The 22,163-nt window shown below is 40.6% G+C and overlaps 2 protein-coding genes across 2 annotated transcripts; both read right to left on the bottom strand.

Annotated features, from left to right (window-relative positions):
- Window positions 1-9,260: 9,260 nt before the first annotated feature.
- On the bottom strand, window positions 9,261-10,865 carry LOC119733692. Its single transcript, XM_038207080.1, has one exon. It carries the CDS (start codon window positions 10,863-10,865, stop codon window positions 9,261-9,263), a length of 1,605 nt encoding a protein of 534 aa, XP_038063008.1.
- Window positions 10,866-13,126: 2,261 nt separating this feature from the next.
- On the bottom strand, window positions 13,127-15,079 carry LOC119733693 (BEN domain-containing protein 6-like). The gene is made up of 4 exons (XM_038207081.1): window positions 14,980-15,079; window positions 14,563-14,684; window positions 13,956-14,166; window positions 13,127-13,206 (listed from the first exon to the last, which is right to left on the bottom strand). Exons 1-4 carry the CDS (start codon window positions 15,077-15,079, stop codon window positions 13,127-13,129), a joined length of 513 nt encoding a protein of 170 aa, XP_038063009.1.
- Window positions 15,080-22,163: the final 7,084 nt, after the last annotated feature.

The raw sequence follows: 22,163 nt of genomic DNA on the forward strand, positions 1-22,163 counted from the left end.
ACTGTAGTGAAAGATAGAGGGTTATTGCAGTGAAACTACAATATACTTCAAAATCACTATAGTAATATGAACATTTACTTTCAGTTTATAGCTATTTTATTATAATTTTATCATAGAAGTTTATTTTAGTTGCAACAGTTGATTTTCTGAACAAACAACAAATCTTCCACAAAGCTGATTCCTTCTCGATTTCATGGGTTAACTACCTGTATGATCAAGGACAATTTAAAAAAAAGCACACAAAAAATGTTTTTTTTTTCCATTTTGTTTGCGCATTCATCATGTATTATCAAACAAGTACGAAACATTTTTCATTTCATGTACAAGTTGAGCAAATATGTATATGTACATGTGCAAATTGTCAAAGGGTGTAAAAATGTCCAAGTCAAATATCTTAAAACAAAACAAATAATAAGAGTTATACTTAAGCTTTCACGGGTGTAACATATGTTATTTGAAAAAAAAGAGAGGAGTATAACATTGTTGAGGAAATAAATAGTTGTAGACTATTGGACACGAATTTAGGGAATAATCCTAACATTTGGGGGCTTGTCCGGGAAAGAAAAACAAAACCGGAAAAAGAAACCTTTTGTTTGACTAAGTGTTGCTAGTGTTATTTTTTTCATTTTTTTTTCAATCCATTTCAACTTGTGAAGTCATTGAAGTGTCCTGTCACAACTATGAAAACAACGAAGGATTTACCATTAGTTTATGAAATACGAACTGAATTTCCTTCTCTGAGGTGTGTTAGATGCAACCAAATTCATGATTCCTAATCGCTGCGAGCTAGTTAGCTTTGCTTGTGCCTTAGTGGTGTAAGGTTTGTGTGGAGTAGTAATGGATGTTAAAGCAGAGGTTGAGAGTTTGACAGAACTAGGTGAAAGGTGTGGATTACAGGGAAAGGAACTGTTAAATTTTGTGTGTGCCGAGAGAGACAAACTCAAGAAAGAAAAAGATCAAGTCGATCGTGATGTTAGAGCGCATACCCGCGAGAAATTTGAACTAGAAATTCAGCTAGAAAAAGCGAAGCACAGCGCCAACATTGACTCGGGTAATTCTAAGGACGGTGCACGGGCAAAAGCGCGCACTCCTAAGCTACCATTTTTCGACGACGTTCATGATGATTTACACGCGTAATTGCAAAGGTTCGAGCGTTATGCAACTTCGCAAGCCTGGCCAAAGAAAGAGTGGGCGATCAGTTTGAGCGCACTGCTAAAAGGCAAAGCTCTAGAAGTCTACTCTAGGTTATCCATCAATGATATAGCCGACTACGAGGTTAGATAACTTACTTTGCCGATGGATAGACATGTCCAAAGCCGAAAAGTCTTTCGCTGGTCTTAAGGATCTGTTCATTAGGGAGCAATTTTTAAGAAGTTGTAATGACGAGCTAGCGACTTTCTTGTAAGAACGCAAACCGCAAAGCGTTAATGACATGGCACACTATGCCGAGCAACACTCTGAAGCGCATGGCGGATTTAATGCACGACCTTGTCCTCGGAAACAGCAACCGCACACATGCAAAGACAAATGCAGTCACCAGTTAGTAGACCACCGATGCATCCCACAAATTACGCGCAACACAAACAGCCACAATATCAGCAACCAAATCGGTCACAAACACCGAGTAGGACTTCATATCAACAGCACGATAGAGCGCAAAGAACTTGCTTTATTTGCCATAAGCCTGGTCACATCGCCCGCGACTGCAGAAGCAGAGTCAAAATTTTCTAAAATTGCGAATGTTATTACTTCAGCGCTAGTCAGTGTGTTAAGTGATGATCAAGATCCACAAGCACAGTCTGACCTAAATAGTTCAGCAGAGAATGATGTTCAAAGCAATCAAGTAGCGCAAACAGAAACTGCGTATCTCACTGAAACTATAGCTTGCATGATAACAGTGCCACCCCCTACACAAGCGCTTAGTGATTGTTGTACACAAGATGGTATGATCAAAATTGAGTGCGGACAACAGTTACCTTTACTCAGCGCTGCATGTAAGAGCACAGATGTAAAATGCATGCCAGTAACTTATGGACTAGTAAACGGTACCACCGCATCGATACTACGCGATAGTGGTTGTAGTGGAGTAGTCGTTCGTAAGGACTTAGTTCGCGTTAAGCAGTTTCTTGAACATGATCGAGCATGCGTAATGGCCGACGGAACAGTCAGTAATTTACCAACTAGTAGCATACGTACCACTTGACACGCCATACTTCGTCGGTACGGTAGAGGCAGTATGCATGACAAACCCTGTTTACGATTTACTTCTCGGTAATATAGTAGGCGCAAGAAACCCCGGTGATCCGAAACCCGACTGGGTACCCGCAAACTTGCCACTAAATCCTACCCGAATTAGCCGAAATGAAAACACGAGTACACGTAACTTTAACTACGACACAGAGCCAATCGGCGCCGTGCAAAACGCGCTCACAGAAATTAGCCAAAGGCAAACCGTTGAAAAAAACTCAAAGTACCCGACGGTCTACCAGAAATTAGCAGAGTCGAATTCGTGAATTAGTAGAAAGTAGCGAACCGCGAATGAACCGTTACGGAACCTCACGTTTTCTAAATAGGGATGGTTTGATTTTTCGCGAATTTCAATCCCCGCAATTAGATCACGGTGATACATGTCACCAACTCGTAGTACCTCAGAAATTCCGTGTCCATGTCATGAAATTGGCACACGAATCAGTGTTAGGTGGACACCAAGGCCCAAAGAAAATGAGTGACAAAATTCTGAGCAGTTTTTTTTCTGGCCTGGCATTCATTCAGATGTTTTGCGATTTTGTCGATCATGTGACATATGCCAGAGAACAATCTCAACGGGCACAGTCACCAAAGTACCGCTTGGTTCAATGCCAATTATTGAAACTCTTTTTTAGCGAGTCGCGATTGATATCGTAGGACCCATCCAACCCATGCCCGAGCGTGGAAATCGTTACATTCTAACTATCGTAGATTACGCTACCCGCTATCCCGAGGCGATCCCGCTACCAAGCATAGAGACCACTAGGGTTGCAGAAGCGATGATGAACGTGTTTTCTCGTGTCGGCATTCCAAATGAAATCCTAACTGACCAAGGAACTCAATTCACCTCTGGTCTCATGAAAGAAATCAGTAGACTCTTATCTATCCGTTAACTAACGACAACGCCATATCATCCCGCGTGTAACGGTCTTTTTGAACGTTTTAATGGCACACTGAAAACGATGCTTAAACGTCTTTGCGCAGACAAACCGAGAGATTGGGACAGATACGTAGCACCGCTTCTTTTCGCATGTCGCAAGACACAGCAAAGTAGTCTTGGATTCGCGCCATTCGAACTGTTATACGGTCGAACAGTACGTGGCCCAATGATTATCCTCAAGGAACTTTGGACGGGAAAAGTTGAATCTCCTGAAAGCACAACAACGTATCAGTACGTACTCGATCTTCGAAATAGGTTAGAAGATACTTGCAAATCGGCACAGGTAGAACTTCGTGTAGCGACTAAGAACATGACGAAATATTACAACAAGAAAGCTCACGCAAGAACATTCAAGAAAGATGATGTTGTATTGCTCCTCCTACCCACTGATAACAATAAATTACTACTGCAGTGGAAAGGCCCATTTCGCGTACTAGAGAAAGTAGGAAGTGTGGACTACAAAATTGACCTCAACGGTAAAAGCAAAACATTCCATGCAAATTTATGAAAAAGTACATTGGCCAAACAGAATCTCAACCCGAAACGCCCAAGTCTAAACCAGATATCTCCGACGGCGTGTTAGAATGCGCAACCGTGTCAATTATTGAATGCGAAAAACCACTCTCCGACTCCGAGTCTCTCACCAAAACTATCAAAAGCTATGCCTGTTGGCTCAGGTTCATGCAGTGACACACACAAGACAATTCTTCAAAATCACATCTGCTTTCTACCACGATCTGGTCTGCTCTGATCTGATTCCTTCATGATCACTTTCACTTTTCCGTCAGAAACCCACACACACACCCAATCACTCCACTGTTCCTTCACTGTTGGCAAAGCATTTCCCTAGTAACTTTTGTTTAAACACCTGAATTCTATTATTCACCAAATGTGTTGCAAACACCTAATTTACACACAACCATAGCTTTTGTAATGCTGCTGGAGAGAAAACCCACAACTACCATAATTCTGGCATTTGCGACCTTAGACTTATGCAGGTACATCAAAGGCTGATGATCAGTTTGAAGCACAAACGGTCTTGCGGCTTGTATATGCAACGGGAAATAAGTGATTGTCACGTTCTTGTAATAGTACAGCACCTATTCCGACTTCGGACGCGTCAGTTCTAAGTACAAATGGTTCATTGCAGTCTGGTACATGAAGTATGGGTGCACTGATTAGATTAGCTTTCAGTGTTTCAAAGGCTTTCTTAGAACTGTCATCCCATGTAATTTTGTTCGGCTCTGAATTTTTAGTTTTGTCTGTGAGAGGTGATGCTTTGGCCGCGTAGTTTGGAATAAATTTGCGATAATATCCGGCAAGTCCAAAGAATTATCTCATTTGTTTCTTCGTCTCTGGACGAGGTGCAGACTGAATCTTTGCGATCTTTTCATCTTGTGGCGCTAGCTGACCTTGACCTACTACGTGTCCTAAGAATTATACTGTTTCCATTCCTATCACGCATTTGCTGGGCTTTGCGGTTAGTTTTGCGCGTTGGAGTCTGCGTAGAAGGTCTTTGAGAGTTTCTAAGTGACTTGGCCAAGTTTGTGTATGAATTAAAATGTCATCAATGAAATTATCAACGTGGTCCATACCGTGGAATAGTGTTCTTATCATACGCGAGAAAGTGGCAGGGGCATTGATTAAGCCGAATGGAACCACGTTAAACTGGTACAATCCATTTGGGGTCAGAAATGCCGTTTTTATTTTGTCACTTTCTTTAAGCAGAATTTGCCAGTAACCTTTACTTAAGTCGAATTTGGAGAAGTAGTGATCTTTCGATAATTTGGCAAAGATTTCCTCCTGATTTGGGATGGGTTCTGCATCAAATGTTGTGATTTTATTGAGTTCGCGGAAGTCAGTGCAAAATCTATTGCGACCGTCTTTCTTTTTGACGGTTACAATTGGCGATGCGTAGGGCGAATTGGACGACTCTATAATACCCATTTCGAACATTTCCGCAATTTCAGAATCTACCGTTTCTTGTAATGCATATTTGCATTGAGGTCAATTTTGTAGTCCACACTTCCTACTTTCTCTAGTACGCGAAATGGGCCTTTCCACTGCAGTAGTAATTTATTGTTATCAGTGGGTAGGAGGAGCAATACAAGATCATCTTTCTTGAATGTTCTTGCGTGAGCTTTCTTGTTGTAGTATTTCGTCATGTTCTTAGTCGCTACACGAAGTTCTTCCTGTGCCAATTTGCAAGTATCTTCTAACCTATTTCGAAGATCGAGTACGTACTGATACGTTGTTTTGCTTTCAGGAGATTCAACTTTTCCCGTCCAAAGTTCCTTGAGGATAATCATTGGGCCACATACTGTTCGATAGTATAACAGTTCGAATGGCGCGAATCCAAGACTACTTTGCGGTGTCTCGCGATATGCGAAAAGAAGCGGTGCTACGTATCTGTCCCAATCTCTCGGTTTGTCTGCGCAAAGACGTTTAAGCATCGTTTTCAGTGTGCCATTAAAACGTTCAACAAGACCGTTACACGCGGGATGATACGGCGTTGTCGTTAGTTAACGGATAGATAAGAGTCTACTGATTTCTTTCATGAGACCAGAGGTGAATTGAGTTCCTTGGTCAGTTAGGATTTCATTCGGAATGCCGACACGAGAAAACACGTTCATCATCGCTTCTGCAACCCCTCTATGCTTGGTAGCGGGATCGCCTCGGGATAGCGGGTAGCGTAATCTACGATAGTTAGAATGTAACGATTTCCACGCTCGGTCATGGGTTGGATGGGTCCTACAATATCAATCGCGACTCGCTGAAAAGGTGTATCAATAATTGGCATTGAACCAAGCGGTACTTTGGTGACTGTGCCCTTTGAGATTGTTCTCTGGCATATGTCACATGATCGACAAAATCGCAAAACATCTGAATGAATGCCAGGCCAGAAAAAAACTGCTCAGAATTTTGTCACTCGTTTTCTTTGGGCCTTGGTGTCCACCTAACACTGATTCGTGTGCCAATTTCATGACATGGACACGAATTTCTGAGGTACTACGAGTTGGTGACATGTATCACCGTGATCTAAATTCGGGGATTGAAATTCGCGAAAAATCAAACCATCCCTATTTAGAAAACGTGAGGTTCTGTAACGGTTCATTCGCGGTTCGCTACTTTCTACTCATTCACGAATTCGAAGTAATGTCACATCTTCTTGTTGTGCTTGCCGTATTTCGTCTCTGCTAATTTCTGGTAGACCGTCGGGTACTTTGAGTTTTTTCAACGGTTTGCCTTCGGCTAATTTCTGTGAGCGCGTTTTGCACGGCGCCGATTGGCTCTGTGTCGTAGTTAAAGTTACGTGTACTCGTGTTTTCATTTCGGATAATTCGGGTAGGATTTAGTGGCAAGTTCGCGGGTACCCAGTCGGGTTTCGGATCACCGGGGTTTCTTGCGCCTAATATATTACCGAGAAGTAAATCGTAAACAGGGTTTGTCATGCATACTGCCTCTACCGTACCGACGAAGTATGGCGTGTCAAGTGGTACGTATGCTACTGGTAAATTACTGACTGTTCCGTCGGCCATTACGCATGTTCGGTCATGTTCAAGAAACTGGTTAACGCGAACTAAGTCCTTACGAACGACTACTCCACTACAACCACTATCGCGTAGTATCGATACTACTCCACACAAACCTAACACCACTAAGGCACAAACAAAGCTCACTAGCTGGCAGCGATTAGGAGAAGGAAATTCAGTTCGTATTTCATAAACTAATGGTAAATCCTTCGTTGTTTTCATAGTTGTGACAGGACACTTCAATGACTTCACAAATTGAAATGGATTGGGAAAAAAATGAAAAAAATAACGCTGGCAACACGTAGTCAAACAAAAGGTTTCTTTTTCCGGTTTCGTTTTTTTTTCCCGGATGAGCCCCCAAATGTTAGGATTATTCCCTAAATTCGTGTCCAATTGTCTACAACTATTTATTTCCTCAACAACGAAAGAAACACACTAAACACGATAAGCTTTTTCTTCAGTATATCTGTTCTATTTACAAACTGTTTACACTTATTTACAACTGTGGTAGGCCGGTATTTCTTCACTTGTTACATTAATTCACATTCTGGATCATATTATTTCCGTCGTGTTTCCTTTTAAATGAATAGCAATTAGTCTTTAAACAAACTTCCACTGTGCAGTTACTTAAAATTATTTTACTCTATACAAGGGTCTTTAAATGGGAGGAGCAGGCGTTTTAAGGATATCAAGCCCATGGTACTGTCTTGAATCGTCTGATGCCGGTTGATCGTTGGAAACACCGCCTCCTGGGTTGGGTGTCCTACAGCCGCACCAGTTTGATCCCCTTAGCTAATGGCTACAGCTCGTTCCTTGTCCTTCACCAGACAGCCATGGTTGTGTGGTTTCTTGAAATCCCAGATCTCCTTGGTGTGTTTAACTGAGCACAAAACTGCTCACTGGGGCCTTTAAATTCAAGCCCAATGAAATTCAAGCCCAAATATTACTGCCTCAAATAGGCTCTCAACTAATCAACACAAACTGCCTGCTATAGCTCAGGCTCAGGTTCATGCAGTGACACACACAAGACAATTCTTCAAAATCACATCTGCTTTCTACCACGTTCTGGTCTGCTCTGATCTGATTCCTTCATGATCACTCTCACTTTTCCGTCAGAAACCTACACACACCCAATCACTCCACTGTTCCTTCACTGTTGGCAAAGCAACTCCCTAGTAACTTTTGTTTAAACACCTGAATTCTATTATTCACCAAATGTGTTGCAAACACCTTATTTACACACAACCATGGCTTTTGTAATGCTGCTGGAGAGAAAACCCACAACTACCGAAAAAGCTTGCATCATCCACATCTCATCACTCACCCTCCTGAGGACAGACGGAGCACACTCTCCGAAACGTCGAGTTCTACACTCAACCAACCGGTTCTATTCAGAACCACACTTCTTTCAAGAAGAGTTTTCTTTCCACATGGTGTTACCCGCAATTTTTTCAATTTGATGTCATCTGCCAAGCAAAGCTTCAAGTCATATACATGTATAAACAAACATATGGTTTTTTTTTTATAAATACCAACAGGTATGTTTTAAATTCGGCAAGTGCAATAAACGTTAAAAATGCTACATGTACAATGTACTTGGCAAGTGCAATAATCGCTATATTTTATGTTTAAATGACAAGCTACCTAGATGTATGTGTAAAATGTACTGAAATAAATGTATATTCGATAATAAGGCAAGCGTATTAAATATTCCAAGATACATGGTGTTCATGGATTTGTACAGTGTGAACAAGACCTTTTTTCGGACATACATATTTAAGACACCTTGTTTGTGTGTCTTTGAAGGAAATTGGAGCATACATGTGTCTTGAAGAATTAGACTCATTAATAACTGCCTTCTCTAAAACCTGGAGCATTCCTGTTTCACAAACTGCTTGTGTATGCATCTTTGAACTAACTTTTTGTCAAACAGGAACTTTGCGAGTTTCAAAGAAGGCAGTTTAAAACGCTCTAATTCTCCAAGAAACATGTGTGCTCAACATTTCTTCAAGGCTGCATAAACAAGGCATCGTAAATCTGTATGTTAGGAAAAGGACTAGTTCACACTGTACAAAGCCTTGCACACTATGCATCCATTAAGACTTTTTTTTTTCTATAGATATACAATTATACCAATAACGAGTTGATAAGAGAAATGATGGCTCTATCCCATTCAGAGACGCCTCTCCTATAGATTGGCTTGTGAATAAAGAATGTGCGTGAGAACAACACATTAAGTTATTCGATGGTGTGATATTGTGTGGTTTATTTCTTCTATTAAGACACATGAAGGGGTCTTCAACATTGGGTAGAAATAAGAGGGAGAAATCAATGAAAGTTTTGACCGTATCCAAGTTTACCCAGGCAGTGGGGTGGGTTAGGTTTTACCTGAGGGCAATTGCGGGAATGCATTTTCGTCCCTTCGGGGACTCATCAGCCGCTAGATTCAAAGAATCTGTAGGTATGGGTTAGTGAGTTGAATGGAGCTCACTTTGCGGAAGAGGTTGCGTCTAAGTTATCCGGTATTTGTGATTACAACTTCATTCGGATGGGATTTGTTCATCCAATAGTGAAATTAGGATATCAAGTGTGTTATCTTCGTTCTCAGTTGTGGAGGATTGGTTATCTTCCGTATGGCTGAGTTTGGCTCTGACAAGTCTCTTCTTGATGTTCTCAGCTATCTTATAGGCAACTAGAGGAGGTTTCGGGAAAACTTCCTTTAAAGTTGGGTTGCTTGAGATAAGATGCCAGTGTCTGGAGAGAGCACGCTTGATGTCCATGTGTTTTACATGGGGGTTGTAAGTCGTGGTGAAGACGAGGGGAAGTTCTTTTTGGGTTTTCACTTGTTCTGTGTGAATCATAGATTTCCTTTGTGAGAAATCGATGGATTGCTTGCACTTGTGAATATCGGCTTGATTGTAGCCTCTCTTCAGTAGTTTTTCTTCGAAACTTTGTACTTTTTGTAAGAAGTCGTCCTCATTGTTTGTGTTTCTGGCATATCGTAGGATTTCTCCTTTGATAAAACCTTGGAACACATGGTTTGGATGGGATGATGTTCTTTCCAAGTACTGATATGTTTCCGTAGGTTTCGTGAACACTCGTGTGTCTAGGGTACCCGTGGAGAGGAAATGCGGGCCTTTAATGATGGTAAGGTCCAGGTATGTGATGGAAGTTTCAGATGCCTCAAATGTGAATTTGAGGGTGGGATGCAATTGATTCAACTGGTGAACAAAATGGGTGAAGGATTCGAGTTGGCCGTTGTAGACGATAAGTATATCGTCTCTAAATCTTGCCCAGAACAGGATTCTGTCTGTGAGGGCTGAGATTTGTAACTCAAAATCATGTAACGTAATGTCGCAAATTTCTGGACTAGCCACAGATCCCATTGCACATCCTATTTTTTGTCGGAAGAAATTTCCTCCGAACTGGAAATAGTTGCGGCCCAGAACGAGTTCCAGGAGAGTGCGGATGTGTTTTGAAGGGGGTTTGGTTATGGCGTAGTTGTGGTTGGTTTTTTCGTAGGCTTTGCATACTGATTCAATGGCTTCTGCCTGGTGAATGTTGGTATACATGGAAACTAAATCGATGCTTGCGAGGAGTGAGTTTTGTGGGAAGGTTTCCTTTTCTAGTTTCCGCAAGATGTCTGTGGTGTCACGGACATAAGTGGGTTGGGCGGATACTATTGGAAGGAGAAAGTAATCCACATACTCGGATATCTTGGCTGTTGGACTCGTGCAACCGCTGATGATGGGTCTACCGACAAAAGGCTCACCCGGTGGGGGAGTCTTGTGTATTTTCGGAAGAAAATACATGGTAGGGCAGTTCGTGGGTTGTTCAAGTGGGTCAAGATAGGCAAAGGTATGTTTGTCGATGTGTTTGTTTCTTATCATGTCGGTGAGGGCGCTGTGTACCTTGAGTGCGGTTTCGTGAGTCAAATCCCTGTCTACTTTTTCATAGTGGTGGGAGCTGATGTGTTTGAAACCAACGTTTAGGTAGTCCTCACGGTTCATGATGCAAATGCCTCGGCCTTTGTCGTAAGGCTTGATAACAACAGATGGGTTGTTTTTGAGTTTGCGTATTGCTGATAATTCAGCTTGGGACATGTTTGTCTGAGGTTTTCTCAGTCTGACATGGGCGAGTTCCATCCTGATAGCTTCCAAATAATTCTCAAGTGTGGGGTTTTGAGTGGATTTGGGTTGCCAGGTGGATGGAGGTTTGAAGGGCCTTTTCTTTAGAACTTTTTTGTGCATCAAGAATGCAATTCTCATTCGTCTTTGATATTTGTTTATATCTTGGATAAGTGAGAGACGGGTTGGTTTAGCCGGGGTGGGAACAAAGTTTAAACCTTTGCCTAAAGCTATTTTCTCGGTAAGGGAGAGTGATAGCTTTGAGAGGTTGGTTATGAATTGTTCATTTTGGTTGGCTATTTTTTTCCGTTGGTTTAGTATACCTTAAACAGCTGAATGCAGTCAGCATCCCAGCTTACTGCCCTTCGGCTTGTCCTGAAACTGTAAGCTATAAGTAAACATGGACTTTTCGGGGGCCAAATTTTGTTTGGCAAGTTCTTCTTGTGTAAAATCGCACACCTGTTTTTCTTTGAGCAGATATGTTGGCATTGCACATACTGTACAAATATACAATGCCAGAATATGCAAGTACTTCTGTGTGTATTATATTAAGAGTTACAACAAAGAAATTTAAAACCCCCAAAAAACATAGCAGAATGAGGATTAGATGGATAAATGTTATGGATATCAATTTCACCTTCAACTGCTATTTTTAAGCTACAGTCCATCATTTGCAGCCATCCAAAATTTAACTGAAAAATTATTGTTGAAAAGCTCATTCGGTTTAAAGATAGTAATGACACTAAACTCCCAGTGAAATTATTCGTTCTGGCAAGCTGTCATATTGAAGAAAACAATTAAACGATATTTCCAACGAAAAAGATGCATCGATGGAAACTTCTATTAGTAGTTCATTTTTTATTCGGCAATGCGAGCACAAGCGTTGACACGACGCACACTCGTGTGCAGTTGCTACAACTCGCCAGTTCAGTGCGCGAAATCGCTTAGCCGCAATCGGTTAAATGAGAAGGCTGAATAATTCGCATGCAATTCAAAAAAATGACTGCAACTTTTGATTTGAAGTCCTACAATGTTGTTTTTCTCGGAATATACAGCATTCACTGTGCTAAAACTTCATCAGGTTAGTTGTTCAGCAACCTTATTTAGATTTTGAGATTTTTTTGTTGCTTCAGACTTAACATAATGCAAAAATTACAAATGATAGACTGTACAGAATATATTCAGTGTAACAATATTTGCCACTAAATGCTTACTCATCAAATCCATACATTTTTGAAAATGACAGTGTAGTAACCACCGCGAGGGGCAGGGGTTGGGTAAAGTCTCGTTATCAACTCCGAGGAGGGAAAGTGATCCCGGGGTTTCGGGCAAGAAGAAACGAAGAGTCTTGAGACACCTATGTATCCCAAAAATCTACTGGTTTATTTAGGAGACCGAGATCCATGGGACACAAAGTCAAGGAACATGCAACAGCGACGAATACAACTTATACAGATGTGTACGGGAAACACCACGGAACAACCCCGGAAAGACCCCTACGAGAGAAAAATGCACAAAAACTAGTTCATGAATTTATCCCTCACATACATTTGATGAATACAATTACATTATGATGAAGTACACTATTTAAAGTGAGTCACATTTTAACCTTAAATTATCTCACAAAATACATGTAATAACAGGTCCGGCCGCCAACACTCACCCAACACTGGAGGGTTTCAGAACAACCTATGTCCCACGGCCGGTGTGCATGTAGGCTAGCAGCCCCCTGCCTGATGTACTATCTAAAAGCCCTGTTTATGCTGCATACGAAACAGAAAACTGTTCGTGACACACAGCACAAACCACACAGTGGAGCGATTAGGATAATGTTTTACAAATGTATCAATTTCACCCGCCGCTCAGCCGAGCCAACACAATGCGTGCACAACTGCCAAAAAGCAACGTGTATTCCACGCGCAAAATCATGTGCACTGAAAACGTGACGGTCATGACCCAAAAATACAAGCTAAAATATTCCATAATCGGTTCCTACCCAAGCCATAAAGTATATAATCTTGATCCCCAATAAGTATACTTTCATGTGATATACAGATGCCCACCAAGATCTCCTCAAAAAGTATTTTATGAAAGGGTTTCTCACCAAGAGCCATCCAGGTCGAGGCCTAGTCTGTTCCAGCTCATTTGGAAAAGGACCGTTGCAATACAGTAAGACGCAAGGGCGCCCTCTGGCCGACAAGGCGATAAATAAAATTACACACCCCTACAACAGCAACAGCAAATGTTGTATATTCACTTTACTCCTGCGGAAACTTTGCTTACACATTGTTAAGTTTTACTCTGATGTAAGCTTTTACATCATTTGGCTTCCGATCTGGAAAAAAGCTGCGGACAGTCTCTGTGACAAACAAAAATTAAAATCCAAATTCAATACACATCCTTAAAAAAGCAAGGAATGTAACTGTGACTTCAGAGAAGAGAATGTCCATTTTTTAATAAATGGCTAAATTACCAAACTCTTGTGTTAGTAATTGGCTGGTTGGGGATCGTTAATGTTTATCATGTAGCCGACAAGTTAAGTATGTGGGAGTCGTATTTCCTATGACTTTATAAGACTGGTTTCACTCTGGTTTCTAGAGAATATCTTGCTCGCACGTAGCACGTGTCTATTTAACCTACATTTTAAGATGGGCTCTGTGAGACAGGCAGTTTCAGCACCAACCGTTTCACTTGTATTCAACTTACTGTAGCTTGGTTCTTGTCCCTCAAGACCGGTAACAATGGAAAAGGGGAGCGGACACAGGACTTCCAACAATAACACTTTTTTTATCAACAAAACTCAGCGGATAACCTTCCGCGCAAATGTCAAAACAACAACTTCAACGTTACACTAGTGCTCTTTCAAAACACACTACAAATAGGAATGTATAACAATGTATAACAATCCACAGGCCACCCAGACACTTTGCCAAATCACCTCCCGCGCCCGCCAAACCACAAGCATCCCGAAATAGAACCCAATTTTCGGTGTACGCCAAGCACAAAAGAAACAGGTCAGGGCACTCCGCCGGCGGTCCTTGGCACCACCGGCGGCTTACAACAGATTAACACGGCAACAAAAGGCTATACAACTGTCCGTTGCATTACCAACAATGACATTCACGGCATTGCCATTAAGGCACTCTTTCCGTCTGGATTCCTCCACTTTGGCCGACTTCCTTCCAGTCAACGAATGAGTAGCAAGGTGCTGCTCATCAAACAAGCATGTCAGCAAATCATTTGTCAACTTTTGGGGGTCCTTAGTGTTGGACCTCCGCAGCATTTCTGCAGTTATCGGCCCTGAAGTAGAGGTATGAATCTGAAATTAACACAACAAATAATTCATTAGAACTTGTTAATCCTTTAACCCTAACCTCCCAAAAATCCATCAAAATCATGTCCCTGTTTGAAGAATTTAGATAGATTCAGGGTACCTCCACATTGAAAACCGGGACATTTTGAGGGATTCAGAATTGTAAGCCTAGTGGAACTGCAGGATTTTGATGGATTCAGGATACCTCCATACTCAGCAGTTACAAACACCCACATTTTGGTGCACGACACAATCCATGAATTTCGTTGGATTCAGGGTACTTTCTAGTAAAGATACCCAAGGGATTAGTGTTTAAATGTAAAATATTCTAAGGATGCAGAAACACATGATTTTTGCACAACAAACATTCAACAAAATGCTGTTGAAAGAACAGAGACTTGCCTTCCTCTGTTCAGGGCTGCGCAGTTCATGGGAAACCGCTCTTGAGGTGCTTGGTACTGCGGGTAGCTTTGGTGAGTCTACCTTGCACAACTCCTCCACTTTCGTAAGAAGTGTCGGCAATGCTGAAAAATATGACAACAATATATTCTTTGCATGAACATCTGCAAATCAATTATTTTTGGGATTGTGTGCCAGTAAGTACATTGAGGGAAAACACCAAGATGGTTACATTTATAAGTTAGAAATAAGCAAAATGTTCTAATGCAATTTTCCAATAGCCTTTGAAGGTTGAGGTCACCGGCAAATGGTTCTGGTGTCCCGCCTATACACATTGTATTTTTGTCTTGAAAGCCTGGAAATGTATAAGCATTATGGAATTTATCTCCCTCCCCTCCACCCAAAAAGATAGAAACATACCGTCGATCAAGGCAAGCGCATGAATCAACCTCTTTGTTTCTTTCTTAAACTGGAGCTTATCCCGTTTCTCTTTCTCGAGCTGAGCCTCCGGTTTAGACATTTTCTCCCTGGCTTGCTCCAGCCTTCTGCTGGAATTTCAGCATGGTCTCTGAAAAAGATGAACACATCATTCGTAAAAGACATAGGTTTATTTAAAAATTAAAATAAAGGTAGCAATTGTTGGATCGAGTCTACATAGAGCATACTGCCATGATTTATTGAAAAAAACTAAGCTGGAGTAGTTAATTCAGGCAAGATTTCCATCAACAATAAAAAAATTTACAGGCAAAACTAAAACATTTTGACTTTGACACCCCCCTTAAAAAAAATTTTAATATAACAAACGACACTATCACTCTGAGTGGGGTGAGAGCAGGGGTGCCCATGTTATCCTTCCTTTGAAAAAAAACCTAAAAACCCCTGTGGGGTCGGGGGAGGGGGATGACTGTGTGTGCATAAATAACCTCTGTTTCCTCATCACTGAAAGCAAGTTTAGCAATGAGCCTGCCGAAGTTCGCGTTCTGTTCTTTTTTTCCGGTCGCACACTCTGAACAGTGAATTCTTCCTGAATTTTGGGATTAAAATGAGAAGTAAAAATATAGAATGTTTTTGGAAAAAAAAATACTAAACATTAACCTTAATACACAAACTGTACAGAAACAATATAGTATTAGTATGCATGTGCCTTTGTTAATCACAGTGTGCAGTATCATTGTTTGTGTACTGCAAAATGCAAATAAACTGCAAATAAACAGAGTCCAACTGTTTGTGCACAGTTTACCATATGGTGTTGGGATTTCCAAGGATGAGAAAGCTTCCTAGTAAATCCCCTCGGGGAGTGAGGGTTAATACCTAAAAAAATGTAAAGGTATTTTTTCCTATATTTACTTGGATGAACCACAGACCTAACTCATCATCACTGCCACTGTCCTCAAGGGATCTTTTCTTTTGACAGGAAGTCTCTTCCCTCTGCCCATATCTCCGCTGCTGCTGTTCGTTTGGCTGTAATCAGTGCCAGTTTCCTGTCTAGTCTTAGACAGACTTTTTGAGATCCCATTTGTCATCTTGTTCCTCACTTTAACAAGATCATCTCTCTTGTCTGATGAAAAGAAAGATTATCACGAAACAAATTTTGAATAGTAGACCTAGGCCTATTTGACTCGGGCAAAGTGAAAACAAACATATCTCCTGCCTTTACAAAATGTAGGCCATTACAAAATGGAAAGATTTCTATACAGACGTCACTTGACACCCTGTGTACAAACCTATAAGACCGGTCTGAACAATTGTAAGTGTTTTTTTTACTAAATGCTTCAAAATGTTCCCTGCTAAATTTTACTTTTTAAGACGTGCTCTTAATTTAATTTGATAAAAATGTAGATTTAAGGCCATTCAAAGACCAACAAAAATTAAAACCATGAAAACATATGTCATTCGGAAAAATTAAACTTGCTACAACCTGACGCCACTTTTTTCCTCCTAAATCATCTCAATGAAGGTCAGTCATCAGGCATTTGGGGCCATTGCCAAAATGATGATAAGACATGAATCTGGGACTGGACATGACTGAGAAACATTTCAAATTTTGTAGGAAAATACTTTTAAAAGAAAATTCTTGACTCTCCATAACTAACTTTGTAGACAATCGCGGTGGTGGCGTCAGGTTGCAACATTTTTTTTCCAAACATTTCAATCATTAAATCAAAATGAAAAAAAAGTTTTGTCAATGAATTCAACTTAATTAATCTCAATCTGGATCAAATAATGAATAAAAAAATCATAAGGAATCTGCCCAGGGTAAAACATTAAAAAGTACTGGCGGGACTGTTCCCGAACCAAGTTATTCCTCGGACCAGGGACTACACAAAGCAGTCTAAAGGCTAAGGATGCAGGCTCGTTTTGGGTGGAAATCTACCGCCGCAGGAATTGATCCCTAAACCTTCTGTTAATTAGGCAATAACACAATAACAAGGACAACTGGCAACTGAATGGTCGGTAATCTCAAGTAACACGATGATTTATTTCAGAGACAACAATTAAATGATTCAATGATTTGGGAGTAATTGTCTTAGGTAGCTTCATTACAACCTGTGGTTTTCGAATATGAGCCCTATTTGCAATACACAACTAATATCGCACTGCTCACTCCAATAATCACTGCACAAACTAATGCTGCATTACAGGAACGCTATAGCAATGCACAACCAATGCTGCAATACATGAACGCTATAGCAATGCACAGACCAATGCTGCAATAAAGAAACACTACAGCAACGCAACAACCAATGCTGCACTGCCTAAACAATATCGCATTGCATAGCTCAGTGCCACTGTGGAGATATGGTTTGTGCGCACGTAGCACTACGAAATCATGGGCCCAGCCCCAATCCACCACGATGCACCCACAAGACGGCTAAACTGTCCAACAGTTCGCCTGCGCGTAGCTAGCATATAGCGCAAATCACCATATAGAGCCGTCTCGCCCACGTCATGTTACTGCAGCAACGCACAACGCCCTCCATATTGGATAACAGGGACGTTGACGGCGCGAAGTTTAAAACACGTAAATAGGCTACAGACGATCCCGAGTACGACTCGACTTGCAAGACAAGTTAGTGTCATGATTCATTGATCTCCAGTGCTAAAGTGCTTGCTGCTACCACTAAATCGACAACTGTAGCGGGGATGTAATTCCAGGTAGGCCTACTAATCATAACATTTCAATGTCATGAAATTAAGTCCGAAATAAAAAGAAACCGTTGCGTCCGGAAATTGGGCACAAATTCAGCTGGGTGTTCCGTAAGTAACGAGTAAACGTGCAGACTTGGCGCACTTGAACAAATCTCTGAAAATCCCACATTAACATTTAATAATTTCTTTAAAATTGATAAATTCAGATAAATCATTGTAACCTCCAGTGTGTAAAGAAATCATTTTCATGTTTTGGGGCGCATTTAAAAAGAGTTCATTGTCATTGTGCACTTCGAAAAAAAAATCAGAAAATAACGCCAAAATAGAATTTCATTGGAACTTTGTAAATATGTTTTTTTAATGTATTGTTTGACTCAGGCCTAGCCCTATTCTCGATTTGATCCTCTGTATAATGCGTTGTTTACTGCAATACACGTCCAAATGTAAATAACGCATTATACAGAGGATCTAAATCGAGACTAGCCTAGCCCAAGCGTTAGTTCAGTATTTGACCATAATGACATTTCTTTTGTACAAAACATGAGACAGGCTGAATATTTAGGTTTTTCCTACTCATAGTGAAATCATCACATTTTTCATTGCTAATTTTTATCCCATCTAAACTGCACTTAGCCTTTGGCCCAAGTTATTGTTTTTATTTAAGGAAAAAATGTAATTGTCAATTAAATCAAGGGCAAACACTGCAAAGGTTGATTTATAATTTCAAGTGTTGCCCTGTATGAGCTTGATGAGAGCTGGCGATCACCAGTAATGTGTGTGTATGTGTTATTACTCTGCAGATTGAGCACCATTAATTTTGCTTTTTTGTGTTCTGTTTTTATTTCGCAGTTGACTGTATGTAAACCTGTTATCATGGCAGCAAGATCAACATACTACCAAGCCCTGCAAAAGTCCGATATAATAAGATTCTGCAGTGTATTGATGACATTGATCCATACACAATTAGTTTGCGGTCATGGAAAGAGGATCCACATTCTCTTCCTCAAATATCGTATCCTGACATTGTTAATTTTCTAGTGTATACTCCTAGTCCATACACTTTGGAGGACTTGAAATGCTATAAAGGCCTGGATGCGTACAACCAATTCGTAAGTGGATGGGTTCGTGATGTCATTTCTACCGTCATCAACGGCAAGCACGTTGTTACAGCAAAGGTAATAAACTAAGACTTGGTGGGAAAAAATTATGTGCCCTTAATGTAAACTTTCTGTAATTCACTCCCCTTCAGTGCACACCATAAGAAGATGCTAATACAGTGCAAGTCTTTAATTGTCCTTGTTATGAAATATACAACTTTTCAAGGAAAAAAAATATCAGAGCTTTACATTCCATATTTTGTACATTGGTCTTGGGCATGTTACTTCGTGTGATATTCTTTCTGTTTGGTTTACTGAAAATGTTTTGTAACTTTTTTTCTTAACACTTGCAGGTGATGCATTCACAGAGACTGCGGGAGGCGGCACTCAAGTCATGGTTAATTGCAGAAAAGTGTGGAAAGATCATCGCAACCCACTGCAACTGCATTGCTGGTCTCGGAGAGGCTTGTACTCATGTCAGTGCTTTGATGTTTTACTTTGACACAAAGGTGCGTATCAGAGATAGCAAAACAGTAACACAGGAACCAGCTTACTGGAAGATTCCATCTGCTGTAAAGGATGCCCAATACTTACCTGTAGCTCAAATAGACTTTACATCAGCCAAAACCAAAAAGAGGAAGCTTGATATGTTAGTTAATGATGGTTTGATGCCACCTCCACGGAGCAAGGTGCGGAAGATAGTTCCTGGGCCTGCTGATGCTGAACTCACAACCCTCTTCTCGCAGATGAATGCAACAGGAACTAAGCCGGCACTCCTCAGCGTTGTACCTGAACACTGCCACCAATTCAAACCATCACATACTGACAACATTCTTCCACCAATTCTAACCGATCTGTATAACCCTCAGTACTCAACTCTCCCATTCCCGACCTGCTTAACAGATGCAACGAATTTCAGCTGACAATTACCCAAGAGGAGGCAGACAATGTAGAAAAGGCAACAAGAGCACAATCATCCAGCAAGAAATGGTTTCGTTTTCGATCAGGCCGCACCACTGCATCAAAGATGAAGAATGTTTGCAGGACTATTCCAGACCAACCTTCTCAATCACTCATTCAATCTGTGTGCTATCCAGAGTCGTGCAGGTTTTCTACAGCTGCAACCAAGTGGGGATGCTCCCATGAAATAGAGGCACGGCAGGCTTATGTGGAAAGAATGGAAGAAGTGCACCATAATTTTTATGTTAAGGACTCTTGCTTGGTAATTAACACAAATTGCCCCCACATTGGGGCTTCCCCAGATGGGCGTATTTCCTATGATTGCTGTGGGGAAGGTGTCCTAGAAATCAAGTGTCCATTTTGTGCTCGTGACACTCAAGTCAATGAATATGCATCCCTACAAAATACATGCCTTGTAACAAATGATAACGAGGTTTCTCTTGATAGGAAACATGCATACATGTATCAGGTTCAAACACAAATACATACTTGCTCTGTTGACTATGCTGACTTTGTGTTGTGGACAAATACAGATGTCCATATCGAGCGAGTTGAGCCTGATGCAAATATGTGGGATGAAATTCTAGAAAAAAGTCGCGAGTTTTTCTACAAAGCAGTGCTACGTGTTTACTGCGTTTGTTCCACCTGCGCCACATCACACATAGCCATAGTATCCCCGATGAAGGTGCTTTGCACCGAAAGCTTGGATTTTACTATCCGGTGAGCACTGTTTAACTTTTGTTTTTACATCTACTATGCTTCACAGTGCTACGCAGCATCCCCACATTTTATAATATAATATATATAATATATATAAATAGATATATCCAATGAAAATGGCATCCATCACAATCCAATATATGAACAATATAATATATATAAATAAATATAATAAATAAATGAATGAATAAATAAAAATGTACATATATAAATAAATGAATAAATAAATATAAATACATGATCATAATTAAAATAATACACTGGTTAAGATAAAATGTGTTTGGAAATGGCCACAACAATGAAAACTATATACACCGGTTATAAAAAAGAATCACAACATTTACACTGCCATCCACCACCGCATTAGGCATTTATACAAAATAAGCTTATAACTCATCATGGGCGGGGGCCAGCAGCTTCTAGAGTGGCGTGTTCGATTATAAATCATTAAATGTCCTCTTCAATAAGACAGAGGTTTTAGCAAAAATTCATTACAATAGATATTTCGTCACCACCACGACTGTTTTGTTTTTCCATGAAAGTCGACTTTCATTCATTTCTAATCTATTTTTATGTGCTCATTTTATTTTTTATTATTGGACCATATTTCTTAAAATTCAACCCCCCCCCCCATGTGAATCATATCCATTCACTAATATGAAGAAGTAGACATTCGAATGGATGTAGTTATTGGAGTAAGGGTTGCTATAAATCATATGATCCAACGTTACTTTCTCTCAAATGGTTTGTGACAGATTATTTTGGGAAAAACCACAACAAATAGCATCAATGCTATTATGACAGAGTGTTGTAATGACTTGGACTCGAGACTCGGGACTCAAATCGACTCAAGTATCCAACCTCAAATGACTTGACTTGGATTCGCTTCACTTTTTCAAATGACTTGACTTGGATTCGAATCACTGTCAGAAATTACTCGACTCTGACTCGAGTCTGCCAAAACGGATTTTTTTTTAAAGATAACAATTTAAAATTAGCTTGAACGAAGTTACTGCAGTGACATCTTGACTTGACCCGACTTCACCAACATGCCTGTGTTGATTTGATTTGACTAGGGATTCGAAGGTACATGAACATGTACATGAGTTTTACGTGACTTGGCACTCGAAGGCAGTTAGACTGGACTTAACTTGAGACTCAAGCAGAGGGAGACTTGTTCTAAAATTGTTATGACATGGAATAAAAATAGGCAATAAAGATTGAAAAATTGCTTCAATGACACTTGTGTCTGGAAAAGCAAAAATCCATTCAGTCAAAAGGAACACCTGATGGGCACATGTTGGTCATAGAACAAGATACAACGGTGATTTTGTTAAGAAGTGTAACATTATCATATCTGGAAATGACAAAATCCATGGGAATTGTGCTGTGGAGGATGGTATATTTCTGGCGCAGATGTCCTATAACTCGCTCCACATGAATTCTGGAGTTTGCTACTCTGCGCGTGTTTTCAACTTGCTCTCCAGATAGTCGTGGCCCATCTCTTCTAAATGCAGGGAGTACAAGCTTAGCACCCATCATTCCAACGCTGTCTGAAACATCAAATCCCCTGTCTGCCATCACAACATCCCCTGGACACAACTTGTGGAGGAAAGATGAATGTTCAATCGCGTATTTGTCGCTTGCTCTTCCACCCATGCCTTGTGATAAATAAGA

Source organism: Patiria miniata, unplaced genomic scaffold (genome assembly GCF_015706575.1).
Source record: "Patiria miniata isolate m_02_andy unplaced genomic scaffold, ASM1570657v1 HiC_scaffold_26, whole genome shotgun sequence".
Lineage (NCBI taxonomy): Eukaryota > Metazoa > Echinodermata > Asteroidea > Valvatida > Asterinidae > Patiria > Patiria miniata.